Here is a 13,393-nt window from a genome sequence, read left to right as displayed (position 1 = left end):
CTAGTCAAATGCTCTCCTGATGCAAGCTTGGTGCACCAGTCAGTATATTCATCCTACTGGTGTTAAATCTTAAGACATTGTGTTGATTTTACTGTTTTTTTTAACATCGTAAAATTTCACACAACCCAGCTTCAGCTTCAATTTTATGCCAACCATTTCAGTCCATAATTTGTTCTTTTTTAAAAAAGAGTGCAGAAATATTTTACGACAAATGGTGTTGACATGAAAGTCACCACTGTCTAAATGATATACCTGACATTATTTAGTATTTAAAAGGCTAAGACCTCACTTAATGCTACTGAGATTATTATTGTTGTCACAGAACCCCCAAATATTAAAGTAATAACTTTTTATTAATTAAAGGGAAGGCTGAACATTTTTCTCTTCTTAATTTTTATTTTCATGTATTTGTGTCTTCATGTGGTATTAACTTACTTGATCCTTTGTACCAGAAAGTCAGAATGATGTCACTAAAACAGATATTTGTACAAATCAAAGAAGTTTTAAAATTAATAATACTATAAGTACAGTACTGCAGTATTTTTAAATTAGAATAGAATTTAAAGCCCATTAGAATTTGTTTATCCCATTCTATATCAAATGTCTTAGCATTAGCTAGGAAGAGTTCAGGGTATGTAGTGTGATGCAATCTGACGTGCCAGTGTCCTGTGATTTCAGTCCTTGTTTTGTATCGTGTGTGTATGTGTTCTGTCTGATTCCTTGCAGCTCTTTCCATATAGAACCTGTGCCACGGTAACAAAGTTTTCCAGCAAAAAGTAGGTTTTGAAACAGCTTCTTGAGCTCAAGGGACAAGAAGGGAGATTTGAAAGAATATCAAGTGCTGCAATAAATGGGTTTTTTAAGTAAGGAGTTGATGTATGGAAGCAAACCAAATAGAATTTCCTCTTGTAGATTCCATTGTCCCCTTGTTTCACTCTCTCACATAATTTAAGAAAAATTTCCCCACTGATTTGTCCTGCAGGGACTCGAATAGATAAGCTCATGATCTGAAATAGTTTAAAGCAGATCAAATTCACTGATACTTTCAGGGAAATGCAGCTGCCTTCAAATGCCTACATCTTGTGCTCCTTTAGAAGGTTTTTCAGTATGGCTCTTGACTAAATTGCCCTTGTTTCTGTCCAGCACATCAGGAGCTTTAAATACACAATCAACACAGTTGCACAAGGAAATACAAAGAAGATGACATGGCAGGAAAAATTACAAATAAGTATTGGTCTCCCTGCTTCTAAACTCCTCCATGTGGCGACAGGACCTTTTTTAGCTTTACTTAGGACTTCAATGTCCAATGATTAGGTTATAATTGGAGAGATGTTTTGTAATCCTGTGAATATACCTTTGCTGTTATTACATTGTTCTGTTTGTGTATCGTTAATTTGTGCAGTTAATGTTGTCTTATTATTTTTCATTGATGTTATGATTTGTTTCTGTTCTTATGGTTTGCTGGTGTTTTTCTTTTTACTTTAACTCTTTGTTTTCCAGAGGAGGGCAGGAGAGCAGTTGACGAGGCGGGTGGAGCACAGATAGTTGCTGGCCACATTAGGTCACTGTCCCACAGTACAGACCCTGCCAGTGAGAAGCTCTTGACTGTCTTTTGTGGCATGCTGATGAACTATAGCAATGATAATGGTAATAAACCACACGGGGAAAACTACCATCCGTTCCACTTTGAAAGATGAGAAATAAGCACATCAAGGCTGCTGTTGCTAACTTTCCTTGGGAGTCATTGCCAGGACCTCTGCTATGTTCCTGGGTAGGTCTGAGTGTATTAAAGTATCCAACCTCAGCCGTAAAACTGACAGTACAGTTAAAATTTAAATGTACTGTACAGTATCTAGGTGCATAGCAGTGGTTACTGAGATTACAATCACACTATAAGTGATATGATCATTATCAATACAGTTCTAGTTTTCTAATGATCATAATTAAGAAAGTCCATTTAATGCATAAGTGTAGAAAAATAAATTGGGTGGTTGGTGGTTCACAGTCTGTCCTTGTTTATTTTCGAAGCCCAGCTCCCCCTGGAAACTGCGCTTAGATGTATCACAGCAGTTGTAAACTGTCTCTTAAGGCTGCTTTGCAGAGTCATCAGACTTTGTGCACAGTGGTTGGTGCTTGAAGGCTATATTTGATTATTGGGGTGGTGCTGTCAGAGAGATTGCATAAAAGAGGGTAATCTGACAACCCGTAAGAGATTGGTGAAGAAAAGCACTACAACTTTACCCCACACACTGTTTTATTTTTGTTTCTGTTTGATTTTCAGCAATCTAAAATTGCCTGTAGGTGATTCATTCACAGAGTGACACGTATTGTCGAATGTCTGTTCAGAAAGAGTATGCACATTTCAAAGTTCCTTCAAAACAATATCCTTTCTTTACATTTCAGAGTAGATAGCCCTCTACTGTACAGTAAGATATTTTTCCAGTTAAATTAAACTAATTTAAACTAAATGGTCAAAAAAATGTTGCAGTGATGTTGTGTTTATTGCTAACCTGGCAGTTCATGATAAAAAATTGATTTGATTGAATATCTTCAATCCTGGGCTGCCTTTAAGACCGTGTAGTGGGCAGATGTTGAATAGGGAAGAACAGTGTTTTGATTTGTTTTTGCTCTGTCTCCAGGTGCTCTGTCCTTAGGCCCAATAAAGCCTGTGCTTGAGCTACAGTAGTATTTGCTTTATGCTCTTTCTTAAAGCGATAAATGAAGTTTTCTCTGCAGTCCCTTTTCTGCCTTCATGTGCTTTGACACACAGTTCTGTAGCGGTCAGCCTGCTGGCTTTAGATGAGGAGGAAGCCAACAAAGTTTCCATAGTTGGAATTTCCAAGGTCAATGATATCCTTTTAACTAAAGTGCCCATGGTTTAAAGTCTAGAACATACCAAAGGTCATACACAAGAGAAAGCCATTGAGCCTGTTAGGTAGTTAATTGATTCAGGCATCTCATCCAACAGTTTCTTGAAGGAAGCCAGGGTATTGGCTTCAACAATAAGGATGGGTAGCTGTTCCAGACTCCCAGAATCCTTTGTGTCTCCTGTTCTCAGTTTAAAGATGTTCTTTCACATGGAATTACACAGTGTCAAATAATGAGTGTGGTTTCCGCTTCCTGGAAGTGATTAGGTATAAATGAAAAGAATAATAATAATTGGAATTAAAGGAAAAAGGATTCATAAAACTTTCCATCTAAGTAAGCTAAATGGACAATCATCTGAAGATTGATGTTATAAAAGAATTAACATTTTTTGAGCAATTACTCTTCTCTGTATCACATTCTATTTTATTAAAGTTGATCAATTTGTATCTCTAATATATGACCTAAAAATAATATTCTATATTAATACGAGATGTTTAAAGTTCTCACCATGATTTGTGTTTTAAGACTGCGTGAAATAAAATAATTGTACATTTACTAGAGACTGGCTGTTCTTACATATATTCAAGGAAGCCTCGCATTGAATTTTACTGAAACTCATGCTTTGTGATTGTGTTACTCTTGACACTTACATGGAAGAAAAATCAAAAACTAAAATGTGTTGATTGCATAAGAATATACCCTTTTTATGATGGCAAACAGAAATTACTTTGTTGTACAGTAGAATGGCCTCTCAGTGTGCAATAATAGTGGTTCATATTACTTCAGAATAAATACATCTGTCTGTATAAAGCCATCCAGTCAGGTAGGGAGTTTTTTTTTTAAGCAAAACGTTAATCGTGACCACCAAGAAGTTGTCAAAACAACTCAGGAATAAAGATTCAGAAAGGTACAGATCAGGAGAATGGTGGGCACTAATTTCAGGCACTGAATATTTGAGCATGGTGAAGTTTTTCATGAAGAAGTGGAAGATGGATCATACCACCTAGACTTCTGGGCTAAAAACTGGGCACACAGGGAAGGAGGAATCTTGTCAATTATGTCACTGTAAGACCAGCAGCGACTTGTTTCCAAGAAAAAAGCTACAGAGCACAGTGGCTGAGATGCAAGAAAATGTCAATCCAAGAATCAGTACAATCCAAGTCACTGCACAACTGAGTCACTCCACAAAGCTGGACGAATGGAAACCCATCTCAAATCCTGCTTTGAGTTTGCAACTAAACATCTAAGCGAGACTGCAAAGATGTGGCAAAAGGTTTCATGTTCAGAATAGACAAAATGATAACCTTTTAGTATAAATGCAAAGTGTTGCATTTGGTGCAAACCGAACACCGTGGATCCAGTCAATACCATCCCCGCTGTCCAACATGATTGAGCCCGTATTATGTTATGAGGCTGCTTCTCATCAGCAGGCACTGAGACACTTCAGAAGACTGAGGGGAAACAGATGGAACAAAGCACAGGCAAATCTCGAGGAATATCTGCTTCAGTCTGCTAAATACCTAAACCTGGGGCAAAAGTTCACAAAGCACAAGGCAGAAGCTACATTGGCCAGAAGAAAGTGAATGTCCACGAGGGGTCCAGTCAAATTCAGACTCGAACCTGATCGAAAATCTGCAACGAGACTTTGAAAGTTGCCGTCGCAAATCATTATGGATCATTGTGACAGTTTGTTGGAGCAATTCTGTGTTTTAGAAAAGAACAAGATTCCATTTTCCGTTTCCCGTAAAGCAATATGAGCCCGTTTTCCCCCCTACATTCATCTTTACAAAGATGTCTTCAGTTATTTTTTCTAGAATGGTGGGGAGCTAGCACAGACCATTTCCTACCCCCTAGAAATAAAACAAAAAGATTGTGGGTGGTAATGGTAAAAGAGGGAAGAGTGGGAGTAAAAAATAAAAGGCAGAAATGGAGATGACTTGTTTGAATGAATGGCTATGGAGACATAAAAAACTGTTTAAAATGGAATATATTTTTTTTAGGACGGGCCTCATGCATTCTTACATCTGGAGAAGGAAAGAAATCATTACTCCTAGTACACAATCAGATCTAACTGAGTTTAAAAATCAGCAGCTTCTGGAATGGTAATTATTCCTTGTAATTGAAATTCTGCAGGAGGCAGTGGTCTATTTTAGTGTCCCACTGTTCATAAATTCTCACTATGCCAAACTTAACGTTCATTAGTTTTCGCTAATAGCTACATTTTCTGTGTGACCTACCATGTGGCTGTTGCAGATACAGTATGTGCTTCCCAGAAAGCTTTCTAAATTGTTTAAAATGTCCTGCCCTGTCAAGAAACTGGAATGTACTGTATTTTGAGAATTGGAAAGAAGAAGTATTTTAATTGGAAAGAAGCTGCAAAATGAGGTACAGCTGACCTCAATGAGTGATTAGCACACAGATGGGGTGAAATTCCATGTGAGCAGAGGTGTCTGATGTGATAGGCTCTGAAATTAATCCCTCCTCTGGGCTAATTAAAAGGTTTGGAAGACCAGTTAGGGGGGGAAAAAAGGTTTCTTCCAAGCAGGAAACACAATAGCCCTCTCTAGAAACAGAGGGCACTGGTTTGCTGGTAGGCAGTACAGTAGTTCGTTTGCCAGGATCGATGGAGTTGACGTGCACTGGTGAGGGACAGGTTGGCCAGCTGAACCAGGCCTCACTGGAGACGTTGGTACCCAGAGGACTAGGGCATCTTCTCCCCTTAGCTGTGAGAGAAAATTCATCCTCCCTGGACTTTACCGCCAGCAGATAGGTGGGCCATCTCTGACTGTAAGATAAGAGAGGCAACAAAGCTGTTGCTTTGTCAATGAGACGAGTGTTGGTTACAGAGAGGCCTGTTTGGCTCAAGGCCACAGCACTGGGCCTGAGGTTTAAACCAAGATGGTGGTTATCTTGCAAAGTTTTCTCTCATTACCTCACATAGGGTTTATGGTTCTTCAAAGGTGTTTAATGATATATACTTCATTTTTAACACGTCAAATAATAAGTTACACACATAAAATAGTCAGATGAAACACCCGAGTAATTTCCCTTCCCTGGCAACTCCTCACCTTATTCACTCACCTGCTGTGTGTTATGGTGCATTCATGTTGGACATCCCCTGGGTCAAACCTGTTTTCCATCTCTTTAAGAACAGTGCCACTCTGTTGAGAAACAGCTGATGAATTTAACAATGAAGTCTGACTGTAGTCAAAGGGAAAAAAATACTCCAGTTCCAGTTAATTATTCTTCAGTTTGTTTTTGTTTTGAACTTTTTTTTCGTTACATTTGAAAGTTAATTATTTAAATTTTCACAAGTGTCGATTGTTAGACAAAAAGCTATCAAACTATGGATAGTTGATGATTGCCAGTCCAGGGATAGAGAGTTCTGTAGATATGAATAAAAATCCAAAGCAGCACAAATCGGATAAGTATCTGTCTTATTCGGAAACGCAGAATAAGTAGGAGGGAGCAACGCACATGTTAAACAGCAATTCATGATGCTGTTCAACGTTACAGAGACTGTTCTATTTAGTAATTGATCCTAACTGCCACAAACTGCCAACAAGAGTAACCTACTTTTCTTTTTACTTTAATGTTCAATTAAAGTCACATTGTTAGCCGTGAACACCCACAGTGTTGAGGCTTTTGAAAAAGTTTAATTAAGGTGCACAGATTTCTGTCCATAGTTATGCTTACACCTTAAAATGCAGTCTTCAGATGTATTCACGTCTGCAGTCTCTTAATATGTGGATATTAGTGTAGGGTCAAAGTAAAATGTTTGAGAATGCAATTTGTTTTCAGTCTTAACAGTTGGGGAAAAATAGATCTCTACACATCACTCTTAAAATTAGAAAGAAAAACATCATGAAAAAAAACAGGTTGCTCCCATATATTATACTCTGTATTTTTGAGCGCTTACAGTGTAGAAAGGAGACACTTTGTTATTAAAAGTTTGTCTGCAATGCCTTTGGTGGAAAATACTGAGTGTACTGTTGGTCTGGAGACAGCATTAATTACAAGTCTACCGTGTAGATTCTTAATGGCCCAGCAGGAGTCCTGCAGATCTGTGTGCTGCCTCACTTTCTTTCAGTGAAAGAAAAGTCCTGCTACTTTCCAGCTGCTCTGCCTTCTGAAACTTTGATCTAATTCTTCATCTGTAGCACTGCTCTCTTTCTCCTGTGCCTTTTAAAATGTCTTAATTTGGTAGTGGGGAAATGCTCTGCACATTTCCTCCGGTGCTTTGCATGAGGAGGCGACAATTAACAAGTAGCAATTAAGAGGAGATTAATATAGGTCTGGAAAAAGAGAGAACTTTTCTGATAGAGGTGAAACTGCTGTATATATTTATATATTTAAAGAAAATGGTACTTGCTGTGATATTCTTTTTGTTGTAATTAAATGGAGCAAGTTGCAGATTTGCTATCATTAGAAACCAGACAAGTTTGTTTCCTTACTTATTTTCTTAAGTTATAGTATGGTGCTACTTCCATGTAATCAACCTTTCTGTTGATATTTTTTTTAAAGCCTCATCATCAACATTTTGTGTAAATACCATTTTCTAACATTTTTCCAACTAATACTGGGAGGGTGTGCATTTTTCACAGATTGATTAAATTTCTCTTTAAGCGTTTTGTTCTTTTCTGTTGTTTTTTTGGTGGTATGGTTATCTGTTCTTAAAAATTCACACCTAATCCCTATTCTACGAAAATGCCGTAATACCTTCAACAACTTATTATAATAAAGCCACTGTAAAAATATGAAGCAGCAAGGTTACTGTATGTGAATTAATCAACCAGTACATTTTCTTCCCTTGACACATGTTCTCCTCCTCTTATAGGTGGAACATTTCTTATTGGAATCATTAATTGTGGTTTTAGACTGTGAAAAGATTTTAACTTGTTTTGTAATGACTGTTGTTTTACATGTTTTTTAATGACACTGTTTAAAGGGGAACTGCAATGCTGTTTTCATATTTTGACTGAAATCAGCATTTATAAGCGCATTTTAAACCACATTAAAAGAAAAATGTACACAGTAAATGTTAAACTTCCAATTTACATCACAAAATAGATGAAATTTCCAGGTAAGCGCAGTGCCATTTTCTGTGATTCAGAACGAGGCAGCAAAACTCAGGTGACATGTGAGGCCCTATGACATTGTAAACAAGCAGGCTTATGGATACATCGCTTTTGATCCAATAAAAATATTGCTCTCGACTTCGAGACGGTTTTGCTGACAAATACTATTCTCTTGTTAACTCTGCTTGCAGATCACGTTGGAACATTTCTGTGGTGAAATGTCTGTTGCACAATCACAAAATTATTCATTTGTACATCACATTGCATTAGTCATTAGGGAGACTAGTGAGCAGGAAGGGCCACATCATGTCGCAATTCGTGGGAACTCAAAAGCAAGTTTGCGACAACACAGAGACTTACTTAATTCAAAATTGATATTTTTTCTATAGAATCAATCAATTTATTTTGTTACTGAGATATAATAACCAGTCTAAAAAATTGGGACTGCAGTTCCTCTTTAAAACAGAGCACTGGAAAAAAGATTTTAGACTCCTTTGAAATCATTCTGTTTCTTAAACTGATGTTGACTCTCACAAGCTTATTTTCATTCTTAAAGGCTTTTCAGAAATGATTGTGCACAATATAAGGAAACAAGTTTGTGTTATAATATAACGATTTCTTCATTCGTCAACTTATTGACAACAGATTTCTTAACAAAGTTGAGCTGGGAGCAGGAAATTATGTCTCTTCTAGCCTCTTCCTACTGTGTAAACCCCAGATAAAGTCTACAGGCAATGAAAAAAAGAGCTTCAGAATAGCGATGGAGCTTCTTGCTGTCGAAAACAATAATATGCAGATAGGGAAGGTTCATAATTTCCCTTGCTGGAAAGCGCGGGGGTTAAGCAGGCACATAAATGAAAACCAGCCAGCTGGAGCCTTAAGCTGTGTCTTGATCCACTGTGAGATCAGTACAGCCCGTGTTTTGTTTTTTTGCTCTCCTGCTCTTTCAGGAGTGAAGAAGCATTGATAGGTAGCTCTGCACAGCCAATCTACTGTGCGCAACAGCTGTGTTGTCAATCACAAGCAGACATAACCATGCAGACTGCGTGTAAAGAGACAGGGATGTCACTGATGTTTTCTGTGCCGTGAGAATAAGGTACGCTGATAAAGGGACTGTGTTTGTCCACATGCCTTGTCTGAACTGGTGTAAAGCAAGGATTCCCCTTTATAGAGCTCTAACATGGCCGTTACACACTGGTTAGTAAACTCATTACTTAGCTGTATATTTTCTTTGGCCATTTCATAAGCATGGGCTTTGCATCTTTTTAACCTAAATCTGTTTTTTTGTTCTTGCTTGGTGCTGTTTTATTAGCTAACTATTTTCCAGCAGTCCTCATCTCTGTATGTGTCTTTCTGAATTCAGGGCTCTGTAGGTTGTTTTACAGTGCATCGGGTACTTGATTGTGAAGATTTCTTATTTTTTTTAATCACGTATCTTATCAGCGAGGCAAAGGTGTTTCTTCTTAAACAGCGTACCTTTACCTTGGTTCTGGCTTTTACTTTGGGTATGTTTTTCCTTTCTGAGCCACGTGCCTGTAGTGTCTCATAGGTGTTTCCAGCACGCTGCACTGGCCTTGTGAAAAATGTCTTGGGGGACTGTCCACACATGCTTATGTGGCAAATACTTTCTGCTGATTAACTCTGGGCTTTCGGCCCTCCTCCTGTTAATTTAAGTGTAACCACAAATCATTGATGTGTTTCCAAAATCTTGTAACAAAAGATTTGTTTTTCACCCACAGAATGCCTGTCCCGTGATTTGGAAACAGTTCCTCCTTATAATTGAGCAGACCTTACTTGTAATGCTCTTACCAACAGCATTGTTTTAGGTTTCTATAGATATGTAATATTTGGATTTTCTCATTTGCATTCATAATTTAAATTTGAAAGATTTTGGAAACTCACAAGTGATATACAAGAGTGTGGAGATTATGACAGAATCTGTTGTCTGAAAAAAAACCACTTAATGTGTGAGTATTTTTGACATTATAGAGCTGGACTTTTATTGTATTTGTTTTGTATGTATGCCTACAACTCCCTGGCAGAAGTTTTTAAAAGCTCTTAATGGCATGACACGTCGCCCTACACAAACTGGGTTTTGATCCATGTCCTTCCTCTTCCTCCAGATACTTTGCAAGCACAGCTGATCAACATGGGTGTGATCCCCACACTAGTGAAGCTTCTTGGCATCCACTCCCAGAATGCATCACTCACAGAGATGTGTCTGATTGCGTTTGGGAACCTGGCAGAACTTGGTAAGCTTGTCTGCATCTCCTCTTGCTCCATATGACCGTGTTAAACGAAAATTCCTCCCATCTCAAAGGAGAGCTGAGCTGAACTATACCATTCATTGAAAATCTTTTATTTCAGAGGCTTCTGGAGACTGCACTCACCCCTTACAACTATGCGCCACTGCCCTGCCTGAATAGACAAAGAAATTGTGTCTACCTAAATTCTTCGTACGCTGTCTTATCATGTCTGTGGTTTGGCCAGCCAGTCACCAGCATTCCCAGAAAAATATTCCTCCCTGTGCTAAAATATCAACTTGGAATGCCTCTTTCAATGTTAAGAACAATACCACATCACAATTCTAGTTTGAAAGTTCACTACTGAAGTAAACCTTAATTTAGCAAGATACTGTACATCTGGGTTTGCACATAAGATCTCTCCCCCAGAAAAGTGATTGTTCCAGCATTGCCCTGGCAATCACAGAAGGTAAATATCCAATTTAACTCTTTACATTCATCCCTAAGTTGGCTAATACAAAGAAAGTCCTCACAGCTCTACAGCTGTGACACACTGACCGTCTGTGTTAGAAACCTTGTGTTTATGGTGTGTAAAAAAAATGTCAGTTAATGGTGAATGTTGAATAAATCTGTTGAGATCATTTGCCTTCACATGAACTCTGAATGCTTAGCTCAAATGCAGTTATGTTGGAATGGCCAGCAGGTGTTAACATTTACTCTATGTGTATTTTTTGTCAGGCTAGAAATTTGAAAAATAATAATGCAAACATACTGATTCCAATAAACAAAATGTAAAACAAAGTAATGTGCCTTAATAAAAAACACTGTTGTTTTTATCAGGTGGATTTATATAGTGCCTTTCATGTCAAATCCTCCCAAGGTGCTTTACAGAAAATCTAAAACATTTGTGGGATTTTGCGATTGTGCAAAGAAGAACAGTCAAAAACTTTAGTGTCCAGATGTGCAGAACTGGTAGAGACTTGTGGCTGTAAAGACAAAATACTCAAGGGGGGTGAATACTTAAGAAATAAGTAATTTACGGTTTTGTATTTCTAATTAATTTAGGAGGAACATTGACATTATTTTATATCGATCAATGGCAAAAAAAAAAACCCAATTACATTACGATTCCATAGTCTAACACAATAAAATGTGACGAAGTCCAAGAGGGGATAATACTTTTCATAACAACTGTAAGTAAAATACAGTATGAATAACATCAGAATTATTGTCACCGGGTCTAACAGAAAGCTGTGTTTTATTTACATAGCTGTGAACGTTTGTGCCATATTTGCTAACATTCTCACCTACTGGTAGCTTTTATAGAGAAGATAAGTAAGAGCCCAGAAGTGATTCCAGTGGAATGCCACATGTATTGTTGGTCAAACCTGATGCCCACAATATTGTCTATTACATATGCTTTAAACCAGTTCAGAACAATTTCCAAAATACCAACTCATTCTCTAAGATTAATTACAATTAAATGATTTGGGGTGTCAAAGCAGTGCCTAAATTTAAAATAACCAAAGCTAAAGATTAACTAACTTTAATCTGAAGGTCATTTATGCCTTTGACTAATGCGGTCTCAGTTCTATGATAGGAATGTCATCAAAACATTTATCTGTTTAAATACTGCCTTTTTAACTGAATTGGAAGATTTGAATATATCTGATGTTACTTAGTACTGAACCAAATTAGATTTTTTTTTTTTAGTAAGAGTTTAACAAGGACAGTTTTATGTAAAAGTAGATGGAAATATCCCTGCAGACAGAAGGCTATTAGAACTGTAACAAGGACATCATTGCACAATCTAATGACTACATCCTTCAAACATTTAGCTGGTATTGATCTAGAAGATAAAAGGTAGTAATATTTAATTGTTTTAATTTCATTTCATGCTTAATTCTTGCATGCTAGTCAAAGGGAACGAATTCATTTCTGAATCATGTGATGCAATTAATTGTACATTATAATTAGAATAATTTCCTAATAACGTTTATTTTCAAAATATGGAAATTTAAGTGCTTAATATATGAGGCCTTTGTGTTAGCTTCAAAATTGAGTGAGGCATTAATATAAAGTGCAGTATCAAGTGTTGAGCGTTCTAGATTTTCTCTTATTTTCTACAATAAACTTAGTAAAAAAGCGCATCATGCTGATCTTTAAGCTGAATAGTACTTCTGTAAGAGTTGCCCCTCAATATCATAATTTACACCTGATTTTATAGTTCTCCAATTACATTCTGCTTTTGGACAATTTCATTTTATTCAACAGATGGCACTGTTGAATAAACCATAACACAGTATTTGTGAGGAGACCATTTTAATTTTTCCTGGTGCCACACTACAGTATCAACACCGTTTTCTAAATGGCAGACATATTTGTCGACTAACTTATCGTTTGTTATCGAGCTAACAAAACCAAAAAGAAACAGACTAATTTAGGAACCCCATGAAGGGCAGGAGCGTTAAAAACTCAACTTTTGAAAGTCTGTATGAAATCCTCAGGTAGCTGTAAATAAAAAGCAACAATGATGAGAGAGCAAGATCTGGAGTATAAAATATATACAAATTTTCGGTTCGCAAGAGGACACTAAATCTATGTCCACAGTTATGTGTAGGTACTGTAACATGCTGTATAAAATCAAAGATGTCTAACAGCTAAAAAAATCTACAGCCTCCAAACCAGTTTCACTGTCAATATGCGAGTTAAAATTTCCAATTAAAAGAACGAACTGATAGTAAGGCTAAAAACACCATTATTATACAGTAATTCCTTCATCGAGACTACACAACACGATACAATAACATGCATATACTGCAGCAAAAAAATAGCACAGTCATTTTTAATGAGCAGCATCTACACAAAGTCCTTGTCAGTCTTCTCTCATCTTCTTATCTGGAGTTTTGCTGTACATTATCAGATGAAACTATATCTCGTTAAGCATCATTGCAAATAATTGCATGACAGTCATATCATTTGCACAATTGGTTTTAAAGAATTATGCACGTTAGGTCATGTAGGGATTATGGATGAGTTCCGACCTCATTCAACTAAAGTGGTAACAGAGTTCTATCAGTGGGAGATAATTCCAAAAATGTACAGGAAGTCGTCTGTAGTATTAAAGGCAAATATTGCAAAGAAGAAGAAATCCTCAATACATGGGAATCTATATTGATGGATAGAGGACTAGACAGACCAGCT

The 13,393-nt window shown here is 37.1% G+C and overlaps 1 protein-coding gene across 6 annotated transcripts in view; it reads left to right on the top strand.

Annotated features, from left to right (window-relative positions):
- Positions 1–13,393, top strand: part of rap1gds1 (RAP1, GTP-GDP dissociation stimulator 1) — a 71,157-nt gene that overhangs the window by 38,234 nt on the left and 19,530 nt on the right. For 4 of the 6 annotated variants that reach the window (XM_088924601.1, XM_088924592.1, XM_088924638.1 and 1 more), the window contains 2 exons: positions 1,501–1,647; positions 10,070–10,198. In XM_088924601.1, coding sequence (XP_088780727.1) covers positions 1,501–1,647; positions 10,070–10,198 — 276 coding nt within the window. The remainder of the gene's footprint in view (positions 1–1,500; positions 1,648–10,069; positions 10,199–13,393) is intronic. The other 2 variants (XM_088924629.1, XM_088924619.1) reach the window with 1 other exon arrangement.

Source organism: Atractosteus spatula, chromosome 1 (assembly GCF_055471065.1).
Source record: "Atractosteus spatula isolate fAtrSpa1 chromosome 1, fAtrSpa1.hap1, whole genome shotgun sequence".
Lineage (NCBI taxonomy): Eukaryota > Metazoa > Chordata > Actinopteri > Semionotiformes > Lepisosteidae > Atractosteus > Atractosteus spatula.
This window is presented reverse-complemented; position numbering and strand designations above follow the sequence as displayed.